This window comes from Engraulis encrasicolus, chromosome 1, assembly GCF_034702125.1.
Source record: "Engraulis encrasicolus isolate BLACKSEA-1 chromosome 1, IST_EnEncr_1.0, whole genome shotgun sequence".
NCBI classification, from domain to species: Eukaryota; Metazoa; Chordata; class Actinopteri; order Clupeiformes; family Engraulidae; genus Engraulis; species Engraulis encrasicolus.
In genome coordinates this window covers 40,981,487-41,009,391 of record NC_085857.1, presented here as the reverse complement: position 1 = coordinate 41,009,391, position 27,905 = coordinate 40,981,487, and the positions used below count along the sequence as shown (strand labels likewise).

At 44.1% G+C, this 27,905-nt stretch overlaps 3 protein-coding genes across 3 annotated transcripts in view; 2 read left to right on the top strand and 1 right to left on the bottom strand.

Annotated features, from left to right (window-relative positions):
- Window positions 1-8,793, top strand: part of col9a1a (collagen, type IX, alpha 1a) — a 36,610-nt gene extending 27,817 nt beyond the window's left edge. Inside the window, exons 25-32 of the mRNA XM_063202317.1 lie at window positions 902-937; window positions 1,056-1,100; window positions 2,028-2,060; window positions 2,862-3,008; window positions 4,018-4,072; window positions 5,126-5,314; window positions 5,989-6,066; window positions 6,715-8,793. Of these exons, the coding sequence (XP_063058387.1) occupies window positions 902-937; window positions 1,056-1,100; window positions 2,028-2,060; window positions 2,862-3,008; window positions 4,018-4,072; window positions 5,126-5,314; window positions 5,989-6,066; window positions 6,715-6,917 (786 nt within the window). The 3' untranslated portion in view covers window positions 6,918-8,793. The remainder of the gene's footprint in view (window positions 1-901; window positions 938-1,055; window positions 1,101-2,027; window positions 2,061-2,861; window positions 3,009-4,017; window positions 4,073-5,125; window positions 5,315-5,988; window positions 6,067-6,714) is intronic.
- Window positions 8,794-10,698: 1,905 nt separating this feature from the next.
- On the bottom strand, window positions 10,699-16,458 carry ptp4a1 (protein tyrosine phosphatase 4A1). Its single transcript, XM_063202324.1, has 5 exons — window positions 15,642-16,458; window positions 12,308-12,400; window positions 11,840-11,970; window positions 11,528-11,602; window positions 10,699-10,921 (listed from the first exon to the last, which is right to left on the bottom strand). Exons 1-5 carry the CDS (start codon window positions 15,744-15,746, stop codon window positions 10,804-10,806), a joined length of 522 nt encoding a protein of 173 aa, XP_063058394.1. The 5' UTR covers window positions 15,747-16,458; the 3' UTR covers window positions 10,699-10,803.
- A 5,268-nt stretch (window positions 16,459-21,726) lies between these two features.
- Window positions 21,727-27,901, top strand: lgsn (lengsin, lens protein with glutamine synthetase domain). The gene is made up of 6 exons (XM_063209166.1): window positions 21,727-21,856; window positions 22,265-22,472; window positions 22,515-22,825; window positions 25,358-25,524; window positions 26,262-26,833; window positions 27,267-27,901. The coding sequence occupies exons 1-6, from the start codon at window positions 21,727-21,729 to the stop codon at window positions 27,898-27,900; spliced, it is 2,022 nt and encodes a 673-aa protein (XP_063065236.1). The 3' UTR covers window position 27,901.
- The last annotated feature ends 4 nt before the right edge of the window (window positions 27,902-27,905 follow it).

Below are 27,905 nucleotides of genomic sequence, written 5' to 3'. Positions count from 1 at the left end.
ACTGACTTGAATTTTGGGCTGCGTGACAGGAAGTGACGTCACAGGAAGTACGGGTGGGCCCAGGCTAGAAGGACTCTGTATGGACTATGCTGAACATTGGAAGGAGATTCTGCAAACCAAAAGAGAGGGTTGCGATCAAAGGGGGTTGAAGGTTGTTAAAACTCAATGGAGGTGTATAGCCTTCAAAGTACTGGAATGGGAAGGAAAGGGGACTACGTAAAACAACAATTCTAGTCCTTGTTTATGCTAAAATAACAACAGCAATCAGAGATGGCGACCTGGCCCCCTGGCCAACGTCAGATACATGTGATGTTGAATGATGTAGTGTGGGTATTTGCCCAATTGTATGACTCGAGTGTGTGTTTGGCACCCCCTGCAGATGAGACAAACACACTGCAGACACACACACACACACACACACACACACACACACACACACACACACACACACACACACACACACACACACACACACACACACACACACACTCACACAGACACGCCTTCTTCAGGGTAAAAAGTCTCTGAGGAAGGCATCAGTCACATTGTGCACCAAAAATTTGCTGAGCGCTCCAGTCATCCCTGCGTTTAGTCACTGTGAAGTAGCCCAGTTTGTCTAGTCACTGCTGCAAACACTTTACTACCATATTAATACACCACTACACAGTGCACAGGGCATTTAGTAACCCAATTACGACTTGGCCATTGCCATTCTGGTAACAGCCTATTTATAATAGGCGCCATGTCTTACTAATAATAATACTAATATCTAACTAGTGACACATTTCTAATGGCCACTTCCAAACGATCACTTAATGAGCGCCACTTCCAAATGATCACTGGTAATGAGCGCCACTTCCATACGACGCATGATGTGCATAATATTTCATGTGTTTTTCAGGGTGCAGTTGGTCTCACGGGTCCTCAAGGGGAACAAGTAAGTTCCAATCAAATATCGATCACTAAAATGTCAGAACTGCATGTAAACATAGAACATACACTACAATGTTTTCATTCCTATTAACTACAACTGTTTTTGTTTTGTTCTATTTTAGGGAGCGCAAGGAGAGGAGGGAACCCCCGGAAACAAAGGAGACCCAGTAAGAGGGTGACCTGATAAAATGTGTCGGTAACGCTTTACTTTACAATACAGTTACCATACGTAACTACTGGTAATAGCATGGCTACCAGAGAAGTTACATGGTATCTAGCAGGTAAAAAATGGGATAATTACAAAGTAAATACCATGAATTGGTTAACAACAGGGTAACAGAGAGAGGATAGATGATTAGAGGGTTAGATAATATGCAGTAGTTTCATAGTAATTCTTGAGATATGTGTATTACATGGTATCTACTTTGTAATTACCCCCTTTTTACCTATTAGATACCATGTAGCTGCTCTCTGTTATCCTGTTGTTATACAGAAAGTACACAGTAGTTACTGTACCGTGAAGTAAAGCGTTACCATGTGTCTTGAAAATAGAAAGTGTGTTTTATTATGTTCTGCCGCTTTGTAAAAAGTACCAAATGCATATCTAGACAGGCTTCGCCCACTTCATATTGTACCAGATTTAAACTACCAGTAGTCTAACACAGGGATGTCAAACTCAGGACCAGGGGCCAAATTTAGCCCATGAGCTCATTTTTTTGGCTCACAATATTATTTTAAATGAGTTTTACTGTTGGCCCACATACACCACTAATATACAGCGTAATAAGACTTGAACATGAGCATTGGTGTGTCACAAGAATATGAGTGAGCCCATGCCAGTGAAACAGCTCACATTCATATGCAACAGAATATGTGCAGGCACATTTAAACTATGATGGGAATCTGTTTGTGAAATGTAAGTATGTATTCAATGTGTGTATGCACAATATTCGTTCCAGATTTTGAGTTTGGCCCTCGCCAATTTGAGTTTGACATCCCTGGTTTAGCAGGTTGCAGGTTGTAAGATCCTACGTACAGTAGGTGCGTTTGACCATTAGTATGTTTCATTCTGATGTGGTGTGTCTTTTCAACAGGGGGATGAAGGAGAAGCAGGAGAGAAGGGATCAGTAAGTGTCATCTTGTATGCTAACAGATACTATTATTGTTGCTTTTGGCAATATATTTACACTGTACGTAATTGACATGATAAAATTAAACCATATTTTTATCATTCAATATTATTAAATTCTGGGTTTGCTCACTGTGTGCCAGTTGAAGTGAAAGAGCTGGACTGGAAGTAATCTCAGGCATTTATGTGCGGCCGGCCCCTTGTAAACTGTGGACCAGGGGTGCATTTCTCAAAAGAGAAGTTGTTAGCCTGTTAGCAACTTCGGTAGTTGCCAATGGGGAAATGCATTGAAAACAAAAAAAAGAAGCTAATGTAGTTAGCAACTTTGGTTTCGAGAAATTCACCGAATTCACAGGCCCGGATTAAGATGGCCCAGGGCCCCCAGGATACAGGTTGTTGGGGGGGCCCTGTACAGCAAATTTCACAACAAAATCCCATAGACCGCGTCATAGTTAAAAATGATTTCCAATTAAGGATAGCCTGCCAGTTGTGGAGAGACATTTTAACAAGATTCAAAACTGTACTCAACATTACAGATTAGTTTTTCAATATTGCATCTTGTCACAATTCTGCATTCTTTCAACTTTTGGACAATCAGGTGCCCCCTGGCAGGTGGGGGCCCCCAGACTGCAGCCTTATCTAGCCTTTGCGTTACAATCCAGCCCTGCTACTGGCCCTGTATGCCAAATTTCAAGTCCAGGGCTGCACAGAGAAGAATACAATAAAGTGTGAGATGAGATGACAGCTGAGTGAGTCCTCACCTGCACCACCTGTTGCTGTGTGTGTGATGTGACTGAAGACAGGAAAGGTCGGAGAGACGGGGAACAGAGGAGCAGAGGGAGCCCGTGGGCTGGCGGGTCTGGCGGGGGAGCTTGGAGAGATCGGCCCCCGCGGCATGCAGGGAGACCGCGGCCTACCAGGAGTGAGAGGCGCCCAAGGCCCACCAGTAAGCATCCTCTCTGTCTGATGAGAAAACGCAGTGTTAAAGAGATACAATCCTCAAATTGAAAAAGGATGGTCGTCGCACACTCAGAACTTCATGCAGTTACATTTAATAAGACCTGGTCTTATTAAATGTAACTGCATGAAGTTCTGAGTGTGCGACGACCATCCTTTTTCAATTTGAGTCTATTGTCTGCCGTACGCACCTCAAACGGTGTGCGTTTACTGAAACCCAAAGAAAGAGATACAATACAACAAGAGATACTATGAAACATTGAGTTAACGGTGAAGGTAATGCACAGTAAAGTATGAAAGTCCTCTTAGTAAGCATCCAGTCTGAAGACAAAACATGGTGTTATAGAAATACTATATAACTTGTGGTTTGTTTCCTTATGAGGCTAATGCTAGTAATAATTTTGACTTTTGACACAATCAGCAGATTTTTTAATTAAAATGAGAAATGACACAGCAAGAAACACAAAACCGTCTTTATAATATTAAAATCGGTAACACTTTACAATAACGTGCTATTCACAGCTTCATAAACACTTTATAAATAATGAACTAATTATCAACAAAATGTTTACAAATGTTTATAAATGGGCAAGAAAAACTATGCTAACACACATCAGACACAACACAGTCACATCGGTCCTGGAAGTTTCTCCTCCAAAGACCAGAGGGCATGAGACCACATAAAACTCACACAGTGGAAGTTGATTCCCACTCCGCTGTGCAGTCATAGTTTGGTTATTACTCATTTACAAACATTTGTAAATGCTTTGTTAAATGTTAATTGTTATTAAATGTTAATAGTGTTTATAAAGCTGTGAATAGGACGTTATTGTAAAGTGTTAAAATCATCGGTATATTGCTTTGTGAGTCAAAGTATTAGCTAACTTGGTGGTGTATCTGACCCTAAAGCATAGAGCAGAATGAAAATTTTGCTCTGTTTTGACTATGAATTGAATTTCCCACGCAGAAGTCCACATGACAATGTCATTTCTTCACAGGGAAGAGGCCCAACTGATGTGCACATCAAGCAGGTCTGCATGAGAGTCATGCAAGGTAAGCTCATAGTCATCTTGTATATTATCCTCAGGGCTGGAAAGGCCATAGGGCAGAGGGATTTGCAATTGAACTATGGTCCTCATGCCACTACAGCAAACCTCTCTGGGTCAGATTGAAATATTAATTTTGGCTGTTGTTGTCCAAATGACTGATATTATGTTGATGAAATAAATGCTTCATAGGTTTCATCGTCTCTCTCAATGCCTGGTGGGGTGGTCTTGGCTGAAAATGACCGATTTTATTATTTTTTTAGCCCAGCCCTGGTTGTACTGTTCATCGCCTGTCTATTGTATAACGTCCTGCATGCATGGCGCCACTTGATGATGACCGTGCCATTTTGAATGATAATGGGGGGCAAAGCTTGTAGAGGAGCGCTACATGCAAGATTTATTACATTACTAGCTCATTCATTGATGCAGAGGAAGGAAATGCTGTATTATACGATAGCCACCACTGTGGTGAGCTGTGGGCATCAGAGAAGCAGTGATTACTGTCGTGGCAAACATGGGACGCTTGCATGAGGTAATCTTGGTAGGACAGCTGTCTGAAAATTACAGTGCCCTGACTGAATAGTAATTTCCTGGTGAACCAGAAGCTATGTGTTGACGCCCAGGGGGCTGGGTTACACAAACCTTCTGGTACACCTGTGATTCGCTCTCCTCCTCCGTTTTCGAAATAACCGGGGCAGCACGACGAATCAGGATCGTAGGGAGGGATTTCAGTCAGAGATTTTTTTTAGGAAGTGACAAAAGGTTACTTATACTTCTTTAAAGTTTAAATATAATAATGATGATGATTTTAAGCTTGGAAGCACCATCACTTCATATCATGTGATCGTTTTCTGAACTGATGGGTAACAATACTTTGAAAGGGCGTATCACGATACTGCCTCCTTGTATTGCAATACAGTTTCGTGACTCTGTGTATCGCGATTTCTCAGTTTGATACAATATCGTTACAGCCCTAATAGCCAGTGTGTTTTAGCCATGACTGGGCTCCTCCTCTCCATGTTGTTGACTGTCTGGTGGTGCTCCTTCTTCATGATTACAGAACAGTTGGCCCAGCTCGCCGCCAGCCTCACCCGACCCGACTCTGGCATCTCTGGGCTTCCCGGCCCAGCAGGGCCCCCTGGACCTCCAGGAGCCACCGGAGACAACGGCTTCCCAGGACACCCCGGACCCAGAGGACTACCAGGCCTCAAGGGACCACCCGGCATCCTCGGGAGGAAAGGACCCAGAGGTGAGCTGTGAAGAATCTAGGCTCGAGTCTGGGGTGGCCGATGCTAAGACGTCAGTGTACCCACAAAAAAACAACAAACAAAATATTTAAGGCTCTTTTCCACTGCCGGTTTTCTGGTAGGCCTACAGCTAGTCACAGCGTGACTTGGCCGCCACTTTTTGCATTTCGATTTGGCACGACACAGCTCAATTGCAAAGCAAAAAGTGGTAGTCGAGTCCAGCTGTGTCGAGCTGTAGGCCTACCAGAAAATCAGCAGTGGAAAAGAGCCTATAGTGGGCTTTCCAGGGGGGTATACTAAGAAGATGGCTGAGTGATAATCCAGTCTTAGTTGACCTACAGAAAGTGGTAAACCTGCTAATAGATGCACCACACCTGGCACCATTTAGGTTTGAAAATGAGGACTACAGCCTCCTCTATTAGACGATTTACCTCTACCACAAGGTTAACTTCACCTGGTGTACTACTGAACCAGATTCTTAGTATATCCCCCAGGACACCTGGTACAACAACTATCCTACTCCTAGCTTGGCAAGATGTCGTAGTTTACGTCCACACTTTAAAGGCTAAATTGCAACAAACGTACTTTCGACTGTTTGGGCATGTTTTATATCTTCTGATTGGTATGTACAGTACTTTGGTGTCTCTGACGTTTTCTGTTTGTGTTTTGCGTACAGGTGATACTGGGGACAGAGGTGACAGAGGGCCCACTGCTATCGGAGACAAGGGCATTGTTGGTCCTCCTGGTATGCCAGGTAAGAACAAAGTCCAACCTTACCACGAATATAACCGATATATTAACACACGTAATACATTTCAGTTATTAATAGCCTTAGAAAGCTTCTAAGAAATCGTAGCCCCTTAACGCATGCTGATCCACCAGTGGAATGCTGTAATAGTCACTGAAAAATGTATCTACCATAGTACTACAACATTGACAGTGCACAGTAATACATTACAACCTGGTCATTGCCATTCTGGTAACAGCTAATTTATAACAGGGGCCGTGTCTTACTGCGTTAAGACATCAGCCCTCTGACAAATACAGTACATGCATGTAGCCTCTCCCTTCAATTCCCATATCATTTCTACTTTCTAAACCTCCACTGTATGACACATTATATTAAGTCATTGATTAGATACAACGAAAGCTATTATGAGCGGCCCTGCCGTGGCCAACCGGTGGGGCGCTCGCCTGCCATGCGGCTGACCCGGGTTCAATTCCTGGCCCGGGTCCTTTGCCGACCCCTCCCCATCTCTCTCCCAGTTCACTTCCTGTCCACCTCTCACACTGTCCTATCAAATAAAGTCTAAAAAGACCTCCAAAAAAAAAGTTTTAAAAAAGAAAGCTATTATGAGCAATGCCTTTGTAGTGACAGAAATTGTGAATCTTCACTCCACAGGTGAGCCAGGCCACGCAGCGTACGGCACCAACGGTCGCGACGGCCTGAGGGGACCTCGCGGCGTTCCTGGGCTTCCCGGCGTCCCGGGGCCTCCCGGTCCCGCTGGCCTCAACGGATACTGCGAGCCCTCGGCGTGCATGCTTCAGGCCGCCGCCGGCGTCTCAGCCAAGGAGTCCAACTTCAAGGGGCCCGACGGGCCTTGAGAGACTCGAGACTTTTTTCTCTCCAAGTCAGAACCACCACCACCATCCAAAAAAAAAGCCACACCCCAAGGAGCCCAGGTCATAGGAGATCTGACCTGAGAGACAAACGGTACAATACAATCGGCCCGGATCCCAAAATCTTCACTTGTTGACTATATAGTGCAGTATGGAAGTGGGGAAAAAAAAGACAACCCAACAACTCACACACAACCTGTATCTCTAGTGCACTACATGGTGGACAAGTGAACATTTTTTTTTGGGATACAGCCATTTTGGACAGAGCTCTTCCACCGAAGAGGGGACCAACCTTAACACTTTACTTGGAGTAGCAGCCGGACGCACTACGTATGGGATACTAAAGAGTCAAGATGGCGTGCCGTAAACCCTCCAATCACAAAGGTCCAGAGGTGGTGACCTCTGCTTCAGAAAGTACAAAGCCCTGTCATTACCTTTACCTACGCACCAACCACAGGTGCTCACTTACTAGTTCATCTTCCTGTCTGTTCAACCGTATGAACTGTCAAGGACAAGGACCAATGACAATGACAACATTTGTGGCATTTGAGTGTTTTAACTTTCCGAAGCCAAGATCCCTCCCCTATGGCATCAGATTTCATGTTGGGATTGACTGATATTCGGCATTTTAAAGGGTGGTCATATAGGCTGTTATTTCCAAACGATAACCTACATCGATTATCTGCATATACCTTTTGTCAACCTTTAAATTCCATAAATGGTATTAGCCTTGGAAAAAAACATACCCACTTTCATCATCTTTGAAGTGTTCTTGTGGGGTATGGCTATTGTGATTGGGCCGGCTAGAACGCCACTTCAAGTAAAGTGTTACAAAAAAGAAAATGAGCCGTGTGTTTTGATACTTCATTGTTATGCCATTGTGAAAGTGAATTTCTCTTCGCAACAGGCGAATCTTGGGCTAATGAAAAAGTACGTTTCTTGGTGCCCGCTATGAAGAAACGTCTTTGAGATACAATTGTGTTTTAGGTTTTACTCCTTTTGTAAAGAAAAAAGGCTTTTACGCTTTTTAGTCCACAGTCCATTTTTTAATTCATCCAGAGACCAATTACTTTTTTATGTTGAGGTTTTCACACCAATTATAGGACAAATAACTGTAAATCTTTGTATATGTGTCAATATTGAACCCTTTGTCATTTGGGAATTATACCATTGACAGACTGACCTTTTGTGTGCTTCTGTGTCAATTACCTCCATGTTATCAAGAAGACATTTGTACAGTACATCATCACTTTCTTTCATTCATTTTCCTTGTTTGTTGTTTGTACAATGAAAGAACTCACTCGATCACCTGGGGCCTAAACTAAGACGCTGTATCAGGAGTAAACCAGGATACGTTAAGAGGTAAATCATCTAATAAAAGAGCCTAGAGTCCTCATTTCGTAAGAGGACTTCTATTCGATGATTTACCTCTAATGTAACTTTGGTTTACTCCCGAACCAGCTTCTTAGTATACCCCTCAGATCCTGTTTTGACGCACTATTATCTTATTATTTATTATTATATTGAAAGGCAGATGTGACGCCAGCTGTGGAAAAAAAGGGGAAATAAAACACATTTTGATAAAGCTCTGCATGGTCTTGTATAGATAGTGTGTCGAGATGTATGCCAGCATCTCCACCACCTGAGGTGCTCTACACTGAGGTACGTTACAGTTCTTTTTCAGTGGTGTGCATTAGGCTATTTAACATTAGGATGACACCCACAAACACCACTGGTAAATGCTCTTTTCCAGTAAATTCCCCTAGTGCCAATGAGTTCATACCCTAAATCATTCAGACATCCATTTGTCCGGTTACTGGTAGGCCTATTCATGTTTCGTAACCCCCTCCGGGCCCTCCCCCTTTCCAATTCAGTTAGCCATTAACATTTAACCATCCAGGGTAGAGTACCTGTTGTTTATCAGCCAGCAAGGTTCCCTGATGACTGCACGGATGAACATGGCCAATAAGTTATAACACCAGTGGTGAACTTGTCTGGACATGTCCTGTGCTGCAGTTCTGAAGTGTGTCCTGCAGAGGGCGCCAAATATTGTAAACTCCATCATCTGCTACGACACAGCAGACTACACATAAAGAAATCAGTATTTTATTTTTATTTTATAAAAGGTAATGACGAGAGCACACAATGAAACTGACAAATCCATCTTATTATCCTTTTCAGTGTATTATTTAATGTACTTTTCACAAGTTGGTGAACAGATACAATTTTGCCTTTCACTATTACTAAAACACACATCCAATGATAAGTATAAATAGCCCATCTAATCATACACATTTCAAATACATAAATCAAGTATCCAAAAATTAAGTTACGCACATCAAATAAAAAAAGCATACAAAATATCGCAAACATCTCAGTCCAGTTTTTTTTTTAAGCTTAAAACACAAAATAAAAATCACATTTGACATGGCAGTAATTAGTAAACAATGTTTTGAATGACAAAGAAAGCTAAAAAGGAAAAAAAGAAGAAAAGAAAAAAAAGAAACTATCTGCACTTTCGAAAAACTTTACTTTTTTTCCTCGCGCTACACTTAAGCAAAATGTATATTAAAATAGCTATGGAAGGATCTTTTATCGCTCTAAGCTTCCTGTGGCATACAGACTGGTCATCTGCTACCAAAATACCGTTCTAATTCAGTGGACAAACCATCCTCAAAGATTGCCTTGTGTGGTTTCTCATTTCAAATTGTAAGGCATTTTCAATGGAATCAGTTTTGAAGGCAGACATGATTAATAAGTGTACTTAAAACTCATAGGAGAGGAACGTAACATAAGAGAGGATACATGATTTAATTTTTAAAAAATGCCATAATTCGGACACAATGACAACAGTACAAGGTAAAACCGGAGTTTGGCAAGGGCGACTGTTAACAGCTGGCCAGATTTTTCTCGTTTTCAAGAAAGAGATTCACATTATAATAATAATAATAATTCATAATAAACAAACTCATGTGGCAGCACCCTCTTTTTGATATCAGCGATCGATCACGTACGTACGAGAAAAAACACTCAACTTTCTAGACACGACACCACCAATCCCAAGATGCTTCACTGGGGAAAAAACTTGAGCTAAAAACTTTAGGAGAATTTAGAGTTACGGTGGGGCACAATCCTTTTTTTGTTTTAATCTCCCAGAACAACACAAAGTTATGACTGAAGCGTTTAAAGCCTGATTCATACCCTACGTTTGGTTAATTCCGTACTGTTCATACCCTACAACCATCATACATCTGTCTGTATTTTACGTGTGCCATGCGTTTTCTAGTTGTTATAAATGCGTCCACAATCCATATCCGCATTAAGGTCTTTGTTTTTGTGCCAAAGTATGTCCTAAATTGATGATTAGAACAAGTGAAATATTCCATGTGTATCCGTATTCGTTTCACAAATCGGGCCTGAAGCCTACATGTGAGAAGGTTACGAATACAAGTGAAATGTTTCACACTCTCTTGACAATGGCCACGTTTACATGTTTTTAATTTCGAATTAATAATTCAGAATTAAATTGTTCCGTTGAGTTAACATTGTTTTTTGTTTACATTTGATTCCAAAAGTGTACATGATATTTTCAAAGCGGAAATAAGTTTTACATATTTAGAATTACATTTAAGTTAATTCGGAATAGCATGTCTCATGTAAACGAGGCCATTGACAAAATACATGTTGATGGTTAGCAAGTACGAACAGTGTTACGTACAGCACGTAGTTCACCAAAGGTTGGGTATGAATGGGCCTTAAGGGGGGAGTGGGATGTGATGGGCCATGAGCATCGTTGTGCTGGCTAAATGCTTTATAGGGGGAGGAGGGCGGGTGGGGAGGTAGTAGCAACCTGGGGAGGCGGGGCTCAGGCCTACTGGATGCAGCAGTTGTTACGGTGACCGTTGGAATCTTTGAAGCGCAGGCGCATCTTTGGACGATACTTCTCCAGATAGAAGAGCTGCTTGCTGTTGAACGCTCCCCGACGCTTCCTACACAACACAAGACAAGGAGTTCAACACGAGGCGCACGGTTTCATTGGTTTAGTTTAGGATTAATGACGCATCTCTACTCTACTGAAGTACTCCAAGTACTGCACTGGCTACTGATACATTTCAGCCATTCAGGGTTCTAAATTAACACCGGCCAACCGGCCAAATGTTGGTGAAATTTCTGATTGGCTGGTAGAAAAGACAGACTTACTAGCCACTTTCACCCATCTATTTGGCTGGTAAGATCAATATATACAAGTCATTTTGTCTGGTGATGAAAAAAGCTAATTTAGAGCCCTGCAGCCATTCTTGAGGAATTAACCATCTGCACAGCCATGCTTGGGCCACATTACTGTGCACCCATTGGTGTACATCTTTTCATGTATAACATGCATATAGAAGTAACATTTCCAACTGTTTTAACTACTGTGCACGTGCATGTGCATCACACAAAGTAGTCAGGCTTATTGGCCTATTGGGTTTCTCTATGCTATATCTGTAGCTGACTTTGCATCCTTTATTCTTAGCCCATTTGACATGAGCGTATGTACAGAGTGAAGAGTAATGTGATGTTGTGAGTAAACATGCAGATCACTGTATACGTACTGTCGAATGAACTGGACAGCGTCTTCGTACTTCATCCCACACTCGATCATGGCGAGAGCCACCAGGACTGGAGCTCTACAGGGGACACAGAGGCACCGTCAGCAGAGTGAGGGTGAAAAATGACCACTCGTGACCTGACCACTAGTACCGATTTATATTTTATCATGAATAAAAACACAATTATCAAATCATAAAAACTAGACAAGCGCTCAGAGAGGGCACCTCTGCCCTCTGGTGGTCAGAAACAAACCAACAAATAAGCACACAACAAACTCAGACAGCAACAATATTTATGCGCCAGTCAATACACACCTGCCAAGGCCGGCTACACAATGGACAGCGATGCAGCAGCCGGGCTCCTCGCGGAACTTGAGCTTCAGAAGGTTCAGCCAATCATCCACAATCTGGTTGGAAGGAGGAGCACCGTCGTCAAAAGGCCAATCCTGAAAATGACAAGGAGAGAGGAAGGAAGGAAGGAAGGAAGGAAGGAGAGAGAGATGAAGAGACAGAGAGGAGAATGAGTGCAACCATAAGAGAGAGACAGATAGGTAGATGGATAGATAGAAGGACAGAGAAAGATTGAAAAACGGTAAGTACAACAGGACAGAAAGAAAGAATGAAAGAGGGAAAAAATAAAGAGAGAGAGAGAGAGAGAGAGAGAGAGAGAGAGAGAGAGAGAGAGAATGACATTTAGTTTGTCAGTTATGACATAAAACGATGAACTTTTAAGCTTATATGCTCCAGGTACATCCAGTAGCAATGAATGATGATGCCGCTTACCAGAACCTGAATTCCCTCCTTAATCACCAGAGCAGCGTCATAGGTGGCCTCGCACACCCTCACAACAGTGGTGACTCCATATTTTTTCAGTTCCTAAGACACACACACACACACACACACACACACACACACACACACACACACACACACACACACACACACTTGTTAATAAAGGGCAAAGCTTGAAAAAGCTTTCAGCTCACAAATGAAGGTTTTGGCCTTCATTTGCTCAGCGTTTAAAAATAGACTTAACATACAGCTCACAGCTACTCCAAGTGTTTTTTTTTTTTTTAACCGACAAACGAATCAATATTTTTTGTCTTCATATTTCTTACTCAAAAATCATTGTTACCACTTTGCAGCTCTCCACGAGCTGTAAGTGCATTACGTACAATCGCCATCGCACCATCGCTCTGTAGTTTGAACAAGACAATTTCCGCTTTAAAGCAACACTCCAGGATTTTTGACATTGGACCCTAGTTAGTCAGTGTTAAGGACATGTGGAGAAACTTTTTATTTTCGAAATTCAATTCATGTTAGAACCAAAAAGTATCACTATTTTCCACTGGAAGATCCTGAAAGACTCCACCAAGCTGTCAAAAATAAAAAGTACACTGCTGCTGCTCACATATAAGATTGGTTTACCAATAAAATCATCCCATCGACACAGACATAAATATTGACTGTCTATCATACTTGATTAATCGATTTGCTTCTGGTGCTTTATGGATTGGGTATAATACCGTTTTAGTGAGAGGCTAAAAAAAGCCATTCATTTGTGCTAGCCTAGCACCAGCGTCCTATGAAATTACAACTGCTTGGAATATCAAAACAGGTTATCTCCATATGTCTACAAGACTCTGACAAATAGGCCCCATGTCAAAAACCCCATAGTGTTGCTTTAACTCTGCAAGGGCTAGGGCAGGGCTCCAGAGTGCGACCAATTTGGTCGCATATGCGCCCATTTTTTTCAATGGTGCGCCTAAAAAATATTTTTAGGCGCACCGGTGCGACCAGTCATCAGTAGAACAAAATCAATTATCAAACAACCTTTTTAATGGACATAAAATTAATAGTCATTCTACAGTAGTGGTCCATCATCACACAATAAAACTTGTCGATGCGGTAATTCCTTCAACTCCGCTGAACTACCGGTAGCTTTCTCCCCCTTCCTCGTTCACAGGCAGCCCGACGTTTCAGAATAGAATGTTCGACTTCGCTCAACTATCCGAGTTCACATGTGCCAGCGAGTTTTGTGTTCTCAACCAGGCGAGTTTTACAACGGACGAGAGAGTTACAATCACGGTAAAAACAGCAAAATGACTTGAGGATATTTTAAACACCAGAGAGTCACAATCACGGGGAAAAACTAAATGGCTTGAGCGGATATTAAACATTGCCACACAAAAACGCAGACGGGTGCGGATAACTGCCCGTTTCAGCCGCGTGCAGAGCTGGCCAAACAACAGGTGACGCGCTAGTCTGTCGGGACTTCTGTGACAGTTTTTTGATAGCGACTAGGGCAGGCTACATACGGCCTATCAGTCGGCAAGGCATCGTTCATGCATCTCGAGACAGCACGAGAGAGGGAGAGAGAGAGTGAGCGAGCAAGCGCACTAGTGCTGTCGTGTCTGTTCGTAGCGCTTGCTAAGATACCCCAATCATTATGCAGAGGGAGAGCGCTCAAAAACGGGGAAATAGACAAAACCCAATTCACCTCAGATTCCACTGTAAACATAGGCTAGGCTATTTGTGTCTAATGATTTTAAAAATCATGACATTTTTAGCAGAATCTATACATCCATCTATCCATCCATCCATATATCTATCTTCATATTGTAACTCTGTGCTTGTGCCGTGTGCGTAGCCTTATTGCAGAAAAGGCCAGTATGTTGATCTTACTAGTCAAACACATACTCACTAAAAGGCTACTAATTTGGTCTTTTCTACCAGCCAAACTGCTTGTAGCCAAGATGTGATAGTTAGGTAGCCTACTGTCATGTCTTTTAAAATATAGCAACAATAATAGAATAATAATAATAATAATTATTATTATTCTTGCTATTATTATTGCTATTGTTATTTTTTTTTTTTTAAATTTAAAGCTGAGGTGCGGGTGTGTATGGGGTGGTGAAAACATTTGGGTGCACCTAAATTTTGTGCTGGTGCACCTAAAAAAAAATTTCAGGCGCACCAGTGCAACCAGTGCAAAAAGTTAGTCTGGAGCCCTGTAGGGGCCTGATAAAAAAAGAAAAAAAAAGAAAAACAGCATGGTTTTAAAGGGACACTGTGTGAGATTTTTAGTTGTTTATTTCCAGAATTCATGCTGCTCATTCACTAATGTTACCTTTTTCATGAATACTTACCACCAGCATCAAATTCTATGTATTCATTATGACTGGAAAAAATTCATTTTTCATACATGAAAAGGGGGATCTTCTCCATGGTCCGCCATTTTGGATTTCTGAAAATAGCCATTTTTAGCTGCAAAAATGACTATACTTGGACCATACTAGAAAATATTTGTTTATTACTCAGTAAACTTTCATATAAAGATGAAATTTGGCAATAGGCAACCCAGTTTCAATGAGCATCATAGTTGCAGTACCTTTTTTGACCATTTCCTGCACAGTGTCCCTTTAAGTCAATCTACTTCACCTCGTTACTTTCCTGTAGCCTCTGCCCTCTTCTTTCCCCAGCTGTAAACCAGCGTGGAGTGACTTTTTGGGGACTTTCCCCCATTCAACATTCCAATTGCAAATGAGAAAATGTCCTTTCACTTATTAGCCTGTAAGACATTGAGCAAAAATCTTGATCATAGAGGATATCGAGCCCTGCACCTCAAGAGCAGAGGACGCAGGAAAGGATGGAAGGAAATACATTGACTTTCACCCCTTGTCACTACTTGCAAATACTTGATGACATGAAAACAAATTCTGCTTCTGTCTTGAATTAGTCAATCCACTAGCCTGTCTTTCGTGACTGCAAGTGTCTTCAAGACTGTAGTCTGGCCATGCAAACCATTCACAATATTTCTCCGCGGGAGATTCAAAGGGGGTGTCTTAATTCATACAATGCCTCTAGATGTGACTGGTTGAGGATTCAATCGATTAGACCTCTCATTCCTTCACTCACCAGTTAACTGAATGGGTGTGTTGTTGCCTAAACAAACCCCCATCGAGCCATTGTAAATGCTAGAAATTGGTTGTTTCCCGATTTTTGGGGGAATTCGAAATGTTGAGTATGGTTTGCTTGGCCAAACTATAGCTTTATTTATAGTACTTGCAGTGGCGTAAGCCAGGCTAATCATACAGCCGCCATCGCCACAACTCACCTCTATGAATTTGTTGAGGGTGGCGTTGGTGGGGTTGTGCGTGATGAGGAAACGCATGTTCTTATAGGTGATTTCCACCGGGGCGGGTCTGTTCATACGCGCCATGTTGACCCAATCAACGGAGGCTGAGGCAGAGGCAGAGGAGGCAGGGGGCGGACAAAAGGGCCTACAAAATTGGGAAGGAATGGCGGAAACGGAACGGAAACGGAAATGTCCCGGAAAATAAAGGGCAAGGCTATGTATGTCCTCACAGACACACCCTTGCACAACAAAAAAATAGTAAAGAACTAAACCATTAAAACTGAAGTGGAAGTGGGGAAGAAACGTAAAAAAAATCAACCCAAGGTGATAAGTGAGGGTTGAGGATGAGGGAGGGCCAAGGTGAAACTAAAGCAAAGAGATAGAATAAGTAAGACAGAAGAAGGTGAGGAAGAAGGAAGAAGAAAAATAAAAATAAAAATGAAAAATAAAATCCTTCAAAACAAGGCAAGTCCTCTGGAGAACGAGGAAGGCAAGAAAGGCCGGCGAGGGCAGTGCACTTCGGGAGATTTACCCCATCCAGGCTCGCTTCGCTCCACTCTTGCTGGTGTGGACACCACTAAGCCACTCCCGCCACCGCCGCCGCTGACAAGACGTAGTCCCGCGCTACCCGCCACAACGTTTTCAAGTCTCTTGTGTTTGTGTGTGTGCAAAAGCTTCGCTTCTTCTCCTTCTCCTTCTCCTTCACCTTCCTCTCCTCTTCTTCCTTCCTTCCGTCCTTCGCTCCGTCCGTCCCCGTTGAGGTAGCCTATCTTCCTGCGAGGGCCAGCGCTTCACTCGTCTGCTGCATTCACGCCGCCGTGCTGGGCCTGGCAGTAGTCTCCGCTGCCCTTCAGAAACTCCATAAATGTGTGACCGAAAACACCACAGAACTGCTGCAGGAGTGGAACACATGGGAGGAAAAACAAAATAGAATGGCACAGGAGAGGGGGAGAGAGAGAGAGAGAGAGAGAGGGGGGGGGGGAGGAGAGAGAGAGACAGAGACAGAGAGGAGGGGGAGAGAGAATGTCAACAACACCCCGCCATGAACTTGACATGCATGCAAAGCCAACGTGCCTGAACATGTACAATGCAGAGACATCAGATAATGATCTCTCAAACCAAGTAAAACCTGGGGTGCATTTCTGGAAAGTGTAGTTGCTAACTATGTTAACTACTTTGTTGGTTGCAATGCCATTTCCCATTGGCAACTACACAAGTTGCTAACAAGCCAACAACTACGCTTTCGAGAAATGTCCCCCTGGACTGTAAGGGGGAAAGCAGTATAGGCCTATTCCTGTGACTAATGCATCTCAAAATCATGGAGTAGTGCAGCAGTCCTTCATTAGTGGTGCCAACATATGGTTTAAGCTGTCTGCTCAATTTTCTCACAATTTTAGCCTCACCTGACTAGTAGGCTAGTGATAGTCCAGGCCATTTTTCCGGCTTACCTACACACCTTCCAATATTGTTGACATTGATAATATCTCAAGAAACAGTTATGCGGATATACGGGGGCGTAGTTACATGCACGATGCCATGTCACTGGTAGTTTCCAGGGGTTATGCTAGAGCTAGTGCCATTGCAGCCAATTGACATGCACTCATTTTAATGTAGAACTAAATACAAATGAAATGTCACCTGCGTTGTATCGGTATTCATAGACCTGCTGTTAGACGGCTAAGCTAGCAACCATGAGCTTGTTAGAATAACTATTCTATTGTTGGTTTTTGCCTGCAAACAAAAGACGTTTCGTTAGACTCACGTCATCTAACAAGATGTCATTTCACACAAACTGCAGTAGGCCTATGGTATCAAAGATTCATTGCATGTTCATCAACGATGAGGCTAGAAATTGAGAGAGAAAAACCTAGCAAGCCTTCGCTATTAACCTTCGATTCAGCCGGTCTGCTAAGGACTGGGCGGCACAGTAGCCTTGTAAAAGAATGTTCAGGCAGGCTAATGTCTGTCAACTGCAGATTTATTCCGAGGTTGCAAAGTCGGAGGTGATAAAAACAATGTATTAACCTAATGGGCAAAGACTGCTCGTGAAGTTATTCTAAGTTTGGTGTAGCTAATGTTCGCTATTGTGTTGTTTGTGAAGCCAAGCGCCATAACAGACCGAGGCCCTGCGCACTTCTCACTGAAGAAAAGGGAGACACTGATTTAGCTAACAGACAATTAGCTTGCTAGCCTGAAAACCACTTTTTCTGGGCGACGGCGGATCACTACGAAACAACACAATGGACACTTCGTTGCTAGAGTAAAAAATATGACAACAATGTATCACAGTCAACCATCAGGCCAGCACACTTCAATTAGTTCCGTCAAAAAAGGTTTAAGGCGGATCACCGGTGTTGAAGATGTGACTTATCTGTCGTCGGCTAACTGGCTTATAAAAAAGCCTGCTATCTACTATGTGGGTCACTGCATTATCCAGCACGGATTTCGGGTAAAAAAAATGATTTCATGATTTTACCCTCATGGCCATACACAATTAATCGTACCAATGCATTTTCCATAACCAAACACGATGGGCAGCGAATAGTGATCATAGTTAGCTAGCTGTAGCTCAACCAATGTTAACACGATGCCCTTAGGTCGATGAGAATAACACAATTTCACAAGACAATACAGTACAACGTCACATCAATAAACCGATACTTACTGGAATATGCTTACTCATTGAAGATTGTAGCTTAATCATAAAGCCGGTCCCAAGAAAGACTTTATAAACGTGAAATAATATTGCACCATACAGCCGCAGCCACTGCTTCCTGCCGAGTCGGCGTCTAGAACTACTCCGTTAAGAGATCCGCGCTGAGCACTTCTCTCTGGTTCTTGCAAACCGCACCCTGGAAACGGAGACAGCAGCAGGCAGGTCGCGTTCTTGCGTATCACTCCACGTCTGTTCTGCGCAAACCATACGACATCAGAAAAGGTTAACTATTTAAGACACGTATTTTAGAGCCACCATTAAAAAAAAACCGTTTAAGTACAACAAGCATACTATTGCATTTTACCAATGTTGTGACAATAAACAATGTCAATGGGGTTGACCTACTTCAAGTTTATCTGGATGACCTCATTGTGTTCGGCTGAAGTCCTGTTGGAGAGGCCCAAGGGCCCTAACCAACAGGACCTGGGGGTTAACTGAGGTAGGTTAAATCGACCACACTGTTGTAAAAAAATGTTTTTCGGACATAAATTGTAAAATTTCAGGCAAAATTGACAAATGCCCTTGGCCTGGCCTAATCTTGGCCTGGAGGAGTTTCTAGAAGTGATCGGTTGAACACAGTCAGACAGACCCTCCACACAAACAGCTGATCCATGGGTTTTTTTCAACCGCTGTTTGCTCTGCCACAATGACCACTGAATGGCCTGGATTGTTCATGGCTGATCACCATGGAAGCTGCATGCACATCATGCCGCAGTCGCTATCTGCCGCCAGTCAACAGTGGATGTATGCAGTGAGTGAGGGGTACCACCAGGACCAGAGGATGTGGACAGAGAGAATCTTCCCAAAGGCTCACTATTGTGCCCCATAGGCTATAAAGGGATATGTGTGTCTATTGATCTGGTTTTTAATGAGGGGCTCACAGCTTACCTGACAGCTGTGACAAGCAGGAGTGTGGGGATGAGTGAGCCGAGCGTTTCCAGGGTGAAGGTAAATGGATAACAACAATCCGTCTCAAGGCATATTGTGTATGGTGTAAGGTATGGGCTTATGTTGAATGGAGGATTTGGGTGGTCATGTCAAAGGCATGCGTATTAACATGGTTCACAATGAGAGATGATTAAAAAAAAAACTGGTGCATTTCAACCTATTCAGTAAACTTGCACAGTTATGTTGACTCTGGTACACTTAAATATTTTATCTGATTCTTTGCTGGAGTCTCCTCAGTAAGAACATTTATCTCTGCACTTGATCGTGCCTCCAGATGAAGCATCTCAGGAGTGGCCACAAGGGTCTCCACACCTTTCTTCACTCCGTTCTTCCTGTTGGATGACTCCTCCTTGGGTGCTGACCAGCAGCATTAGAAAATCTTGCAGAGCTTCATAGTAATCAACCTCTCTCTCCAGTGTCTCAAATACACTGAGCTGCACTTTCCTGAAGATTCTAGTTTGGTTTTCCAGAATCCCAAAGAAAAGTAAACATTCCATCACGTTGTCATGGCAATAACTGTGTTACTTTAAATCTGGAGGCAGCCGCAGCAAAGGGCTTAGAATGTTAATTCTGAAGCTTTTCATGCATATAAAACTTGATTTTTAAATTTTTTTGTCTTTATCTAAATAGCAACTCATACTAATGGTTCAATTTGCACATCAGGGTTGAAGAGATGCTCTCCAAATGCGTAATAAAACATTAAAACAACAAAAATTGTAATTTAATGTAATGTGTTCAGTAATGAACTGACAATATACTTCTAAGTCATTTGATTAATCATCATTTGTGTGTATATATACTGTATATTAGTGCTGTGCATTCACACTGCCCCTACGATTCGATTAAGATTCAGGAGGTAACGAATTGATTCAAATCAATTCAGTCCTATTGTATGATACATTGCAAAACACAGGGCCTCTGACAGCTTTGGCTGGCCCGGGACAAAAATCTCTGAATGCCCCCCCCCCCCCCCCCCAGCCTAAAAAAAACCGCCAAACACCAGATTTTTTTCAAGAGGGACCTCCTCCAAGGAAACCGTTTGATAGAACATTTGACTATGTTACACTCTACATTTTTCCTGCCTTGTTTTTGTGGAGCTAGAAACTGGAATGTCAAAATTCACCCTATCCTGTAACAGTGAAGAATCATAGATCATGATCTGGATCACCACCAAGATTTAATCACTTGTTCCTTTTGTCATTTCCACAAATTAAAGTTTCATCAAACCAACGCGACCGAAAACATAACCTCCCTAGCAATGCAACAGCAGCAGACACCTTACAACACAGCAGTAACTTTTAGGATGATATACAGTATGTCACAGAAGTGAGTACACCCCTCAAATCTTTACAGATTTGAAGGTATATCTTTTTATAGGACAACATTAAAGAAATTTCACTTCGACACAATGATTAGTGACCTGACTCCAACGGTCCAGGATAGAGGCGTGTTCAAGGCAGTGACGTGGTTTAAGCAGAGACTTTCTATTGGGACTTAGAACATGTTTGGTTTAAACTTCAGCGCAGCCCTCTCTGGCATGAACCAGTTGCAAACCGAGGAAGGTGGGTTAACCATGTCGTTTGGAAACTTTATTTGTTATCTTCTTGGTCAGACCAGAATCTTGGTACGAGATCTGAAAGTCGATGAAAATCAGGCAATGGCTGAACCACCTCCCTTTGTTTGCTACAGGAAGAGGCCAGAAAAGGCTTTGCCGAAGTTTAAACCAAACATTTTCTTAGTCCCTTTGTCCCTTTAGTTTACCAGAGACAGTCTATTGGGAACAAAGAAAATCTTTGTTTGTACGCCCCTCTATACAGGGCCGTTGGAGCTGCTCAAAGTCGATTGCTTCCCGACAAAGTGGGTGGAATTCCCGAGTTCTCTGAGCTCAGAAAGTACTTGCATTGCTCTTGACCTGACTAGTAACAACGCTGAAGGTGTTGCGCCACTAGCAGGGTGCGGCCTGGCTAGATAAAACCAAGTCATTTGGAATATTTACATTACATTACATTGCATTTGGCAGACGCTTTATAACCAAAGCGACTTTCAAACTAGAACATCATCATAGCCAACCTCACTAGCAGTTACAAAGTTCACAAGAGTTATACAGAACAACAAGTGCAGATGCAAAGAAGGGTTAGGGTTTTTTTTGTAAAGTAGATAACACACATACACACACATACACACACACACACACACACACACACACACACACACACACACACACACACACACACACACACACACACACACACACACACACACACACGTCACATCATGTCAAGAGTCTTTGGAACAAGACTGCAACTAATGAATCCAATTTTGTCCATCACTGTTCATTGTAACGGCTTGTAGGAGGAGGCATCTGAGCAGCAGTGCTCAGATGAGCCAGACGGAGGCAGAATGAGCCGCGGCAACAAGAAAGGCGTGAAGATCAGCAGCGGCGCCGGTGACCGCTACCGTCCCCACCAGGCCGAGGGCGAGAGGAGAAGAAGAGGGAACGCCCTGCCCCTTGTGCAGACCACCATCGCAGGTGCAGTTACAATTTTAGATTCATGTAGAGAGATATGTGTGTATGTATGTAGGCTATATACTGTAAGCAGGGATGTATGTGGATATATAGGTGAACTCTCATTCCTGTTAAAATGACTGTACTGTATTTTCTCTGTGATGGGGGAGCTGACCTGAACTGAATGGGGGAAATTGGCATATGTAAATAATCTGCCTCTGGCCTGAGCCAGAGCTAGGTTGGGGGTGGGTACTCTGGGTAGCCTATAACGGTAAACGATCCTAGAGAGTGAGGAGGCCTTCTTGAAGGGACAACACAGACAGTGATGTCCTGGCAATGACGTCTCCCGCTGATCTAAGGGGTGATAAATATAAATCTGCAGATTTCATCTGATCATAAGTGCCAGTCTGACTCTTTATTTGCCCACATCAGCCCCCGGCGGCAACCCCACCATCATCTCCATCGGCCCCCACGACCACCGGGGGGCCAAGGTGTCGCCGGGCTCCAGCCGCCGCTCCCTCTCCTTCGCCGACTCCAGAGACGAGCGTTCGTCGTTCTCGCACGCCAGGGCGTCCTCCTACTGCGGAGACGGCGGTGGGGCCGTTCCTCGTCAGACCCTGGAGGAGCTGAAGACCATGCTGCAGAGAGAGAGCTCCCTCCACCACTCCCCCTCCACCTCCAGGGACCAGAGGGACGGCGGCCACCCCGGCAGCCCCTACACGTACCTCCACCCCGGGGGAGGCAGGCCGGACGGGCAGCCCCCAGACGAGGTCCCTTCCAGGGCCTTCTCGACCTTTAAGCCGTTCTCTTCCTCATCAGAGAGCGGGGGGAAGTACACATCCAGGCCCACAGACAGGAGCTCCTTCCAGACGCCGTCGACATCGCACTGGGACTCGTCGAGCGGGTCGACTCGGGCGGATGTGCATTCACGCAGTAGCATGAGATCCCCCAGCTGTGAGGCGACTACAGCAGAGAGTCAGGGGTCACAGACAGGTCAGTGCGCTACTAATACATGGCTTTTTTTGTTTATAAACACGGTGTTGTGAGGAGGGGTAAGACACTGGCAGCCAACCACTCACCACGTGAGCTAATCTTTTGACCGACAGGCAGCGGTTTCCAACAATCAGAGGTTGAGTTGTGCGCACAGTGTTGCCAGATGTGTCTGACCAAATACCGTCCAAAAGCTTCTAAAAAAATGCCAAAATGCGCTAAATTCCGCCCAATTTCAACAAATTGTATTGCTTTCTATGGGCCCAAAACGGCAGAGAAAAATGCCAAATGGCCAATTTTTCCCGTTTTTACCCGCAGATGGCCATTCCAAGTAGCCCACCGCCCAATCTGGCAACACTGTGTGCGCAGCCAGGTCGCATAGCCAGGGGAAAACAAAAAATGAGAACCCATGTATACTGGTACAATAGCAGGGAAGCCAACAGGGGGTGGACAAACGGGTCAGTCGTCCCAGGCCCAGGGGAAAGAGGGGGCCCAAAATTGGGTCCTCATTTCATTGTATGTATTTGGTGGGAGTCCCTTTCACATGGCTTTGTCCTGTGCCCAGGCAGGGGCCCAGACATTAAGGGTCATTCCATGTCAATCACACGATTCTTAGAATCTTCCCAGTTGACCCTCTGCGAGTTGCTTATTTGTTTCATGTACAGATAAATGTCAAGTGATAGAATTCCCAGTTTTAGAATCCTACCTCTAACGGTACATACACACCAAGGTCTTTGTGTTCGCTTAACGTGTCCGGGAGCATTGCGAGGTCGAGAGGTTCGCGGGCTGCCTTTCACACTCCACAGTCAGCGCCCACGTTCTATCCGTGGGCAGCAGCCATTCATTTTCAATGGAAGCTGCTCATTGAACGCGGATGTCCGCGCAGAGTTCTATTTTCAAGGAGCATCGCGGACATGTCCGGTCTGCCGCTTTCGGGGCTGGACATGCGCCACGCTTACAATGCATGATCTGTTTTCATGTATTCTAACCGTTTCGGACTGATACCGGACACGTTAAGTGGACGTGCCGCGCTTGCAGTGTGAAAGCACCGTAACAGTTTTGGAATTGACGCCCTACAAAGTTTGGGTGCATTGCCCACTTCGTAAGTCCCTGAATTGCATACGTACAAGTCATTTGCAAGCAGATTTGGACACCTCTAGCTCCAGATTTCGACACCTCTAACATGTCGAGTTTCGCCTATTCTCAAAAACCATTAGAGATAAGATGCTAAAACTACTTGGGATTCTTTTCAATTTGTATCTAATGTAAAGGTACAGTAGCTTTACCTGAAAAATCAGCAAAATTGAAGAGTGCAATCAGCAGGGCTGGATTAACGCACAGACTAGATATGGCTGCAGCCTAGGGGGCCCCACCTGACACCATCTATGGAATTTGCCTTCTGGGGGGAACCCACATTCACATGTAGCCTAGGGTCCCTGTGCCATCTCAATCTAGTCACCTGGATTTGACAGAATGACCCATAAAATAACGTAAAGCCAACAAGATCTCCAGCAGTGAAGGGGCATACCATTCTTTTACTGTGGTTACTATTCTGGGGTTTCTTGTCAATGTGCACTTTTAACACAATTTTAATACAACTCATGAATATAACCAGATATACAATGTGTGTGCAATTGGCAGGGTCGCTGACAGCTGTGTTCAGGCCCAGGTCAAAGTCCTCTAAAAGCCCCCCCCCAGTTCAGACAATGTAATGAGGACCCAATTCTGTGCCCCTTCTCTCCCTGGGCCCAGGACAACTGACCCCTTTGTCCCCTCTGTCAGCTTCGCTGTCAATTGGTGTTCAAAGTACCCATCATTTGACACCTTCAGTACAACCTGGCGACCTAACATTTGACCTAATATGTCAGTATGGTGTGTTCTGTGTGTACATGTGTGTTGAGTATGTATGTGTGTTCTGTGTGTTGTGTGAGAGCATTTATAGTATGCAATGGCTGTGACAAGGATATTCTGTGTTCTTGTGTCTATAAAACACTTTAAACATCATACAAACAGAAACTCATAGATTTGTAAAGAAATTATATTGTTTTGCGTATTGAAAGAAGAAAGGCAAATAAATACCTGCAAGTGTGCACAGCGTTAGAATGACTCATACACTGTGACATATTTGATCAGCAGAGGGTGACAAAGCATACCAAGTACACAAAGATGTAATCACTAATCACAGCACATTGTATCCACAATTACGAACATTCAACTGTGTCGATGAGCGTGAGGTAAAAGACTTGAGTTGGCCCTATCTACTGACGCTACGGTATCTACTTTTCCATGTCATAATTATAGGTTTTTTTTGTTGGAAAATACAGTATGACATTAAAGAATATACGTATTTGCTAATGTGTGAATGCTTTTTAATGGGTACTGTAGATCGGAGAGAGAAGAAAGCCTCACACTGTCCACATTTGAGAGTTTAATAGCAACGTTTCTGTCTATTGATATTCAAGCAATTCAACACAGAAATATGAAATACAGTAATATGTACGTAGGTCTGACCTGCATATCTTCCGTTCCTTTCAGATAACGGCAATGGCACTGGTGACAGCAACGGGCCTCAACATTTCATCACATTTGTTGAGCAGATAAAGCAGCAGATTGATCGTGAAGGCGTCAACTTTGTCCGCTTTGAGGCCACAGACCTTCATGGAGTCTCCAGGTCCAAGATAGTGCCTGCACGCTTCTTTTCGGTAAATATTTCTTTATATTTCATATTTTTTTATTATAAGTATGTTTTATGTTAAGTCACATAGGAGGGCTCATATGAAATAATGCTAAATAATAATGAAGTTTCCCATGATTATTACTGTACTATTCGGATATACAGTATAGTGAACATTTGTTTTCATTGCAATTTTTTTCACACAGTACAGTCCTTTTGATCATTGAAAACCTATTCAGATATACTGTATGTACAATATTTATGTAAATGGGTTTTGTTTTCTTTTTCTTGCTCAAATTAACCATTTGTGTACACCTTCTTGTCCCTTCGTTAGTACTGACTTAGGTATTTTTTATGGCAGTATTGTGACCTAATTAACCATGTGAAAACATACGAATGTCCCTTCCCTTCAGGAAAAAGCTACACATTAAATGTAAATAAGTTTTGTTTTCTTACTTTGTGACCCAATTAACCACTGTGTACAACCTTTTGTCATTACCCTGTTTTGTGACCTAATTACCCACTGTATACTACAGTATGTGGTGACCTAATTGTTTTGTGACCTAATTATCCACTGTATGGCCCTGCTGTGGCCAGCCGGTAGGGCACTTGTAAACCATGCAGCCGACCCGGGGTCGATTCCTGGCCGGGTCCTTTGCCGACCCTGTTCGCTTCCGGTCCACCTCTCACACTGTCCTATCATCAATAAAGTCGTTAAAGACCAAAAAAATTCACCACTTTACATCGTCTGTCCCTTCCTTACAGGAGAAAGCCGCCTACGGCGTGCCCATGCCCCGCAGCTACCTGGAGCTCACCCTGAGCCCCAAGATCAACGAGGTGGACAATGGAGCGGCGGCCAACTTCAGCAGTGACATCCTCCTGGTGCCCGACATGGCCACCTTCAAGATCCTGCCCTGGGCCAACCACACGGGCCGCGTCATCTGCGACCCCTGCACGGTCACGGGTGTGCCCCTGCGCACCTCGCCCCGCCTCATCGCCAAGCAGCAGCTGGCGCAGCTCCAGCAGCTGGGCTTCACGCTGCACTCCGCCATGACCTACGAGTGCTGCGTGCTGGGCCTGCCCGAGCGCGTGGGCTCCAAGGCCGTGTTCTTTCCCGCCACCACTTTGCTCAGCAACAACGACCTGCCGTTCCTGCACCAGCTCATCAGCGGCATGTACCACATGGGCGTGGACGTGGATAGTTTCGCGTCGGCCAGCGGCCCGGGCCAGATGGAGATCGCCCTGAAGCCCAAGTTTGGCATCGCGGCGGCCGACTGCGCGTTCACGTTCCGCACGGGCATGAAGGAGATGGCGCGCAAGCACAACTACATCGCCAGGTATGTAGAGGAGTGTATATTGGAGTATTTATGAATAGATGTGTGTATATGTATTGTATGTGAATGTCTGAGGATGTTTATGTGTCTATGTGTGAAAATATTGTCTATAGCTGGCCCTGTACCCTCAATACCCTCAAGATGGCGCTACCCCTCTGTTCTATTAGTTCTGTGACGTCTGTGCAGACACCTTATATTGGAGTGTATATGAACAGATGTAGGTATATGTGTATATAGGTGTATGTGAATGTCTGAGGATGTTTATGTGTCTATGTGTGAAAATGGTGTCTATATGTATAGCAAAGGAGATGTGTACTACAAGATCTAACCTGATGGAACTGAACAGTCTCATATGAAACCAAATATCCCTATGGGACAATAGGAGAATCTAATCCAATCTAATCTAATCTAATCCAATCTAATCTAATCTAATCAGCTTCTTCACCGACGACGGCATGTACAACGCCGGCGTCTTCTCGCACAGCCTGTGGGACGCCAACGGCCGCCGGAGCCTCTTCCACTCGGGTAGCGGCGGCGGCAGCGGGGAGCTGGCGGAGATCGGCAGGAAGTGGCTGGCGGGGCTCCTGCACCACTCGGCCGCACTCAGCTGCCTCCTCGCACCCGGAGTCGGCTGCCGCAATCAGCTCACCAAAGGAGCCAAGGACACGAAGAAGCAGCACGCACTGTACGCCACGTACGGCTGCAACGACAACAGCTGCTCGTTCAATTTGAAATTCCACGGCGGCAGAGAGGCACACATCGACAATAAGCTGGGGTCGGCCATGGCCAATCCGTACGTCGTCATGGCCGCCACGGTGGCGGCCGGGCTGGACGGGCTCAAGCGAGGCCTGAGCTTCGAGTACAACCTCAACAGGGCGCCGAACCAGCAGAAGCAGTTCGGCATCCAGGGGAAACTCGAGGATGCTCTGGAAGCGCTGGCCGAGGACGAAGTCATTCGCGGGGCACTCGGCGAGACGTTCACACAGTATTTCATCGCTATCAAGAAGTTAGAGATCGAGACACAGGAATTGGATGCTGAAAGGAACAAGACACTCGAGTATTTTATTTAAATACT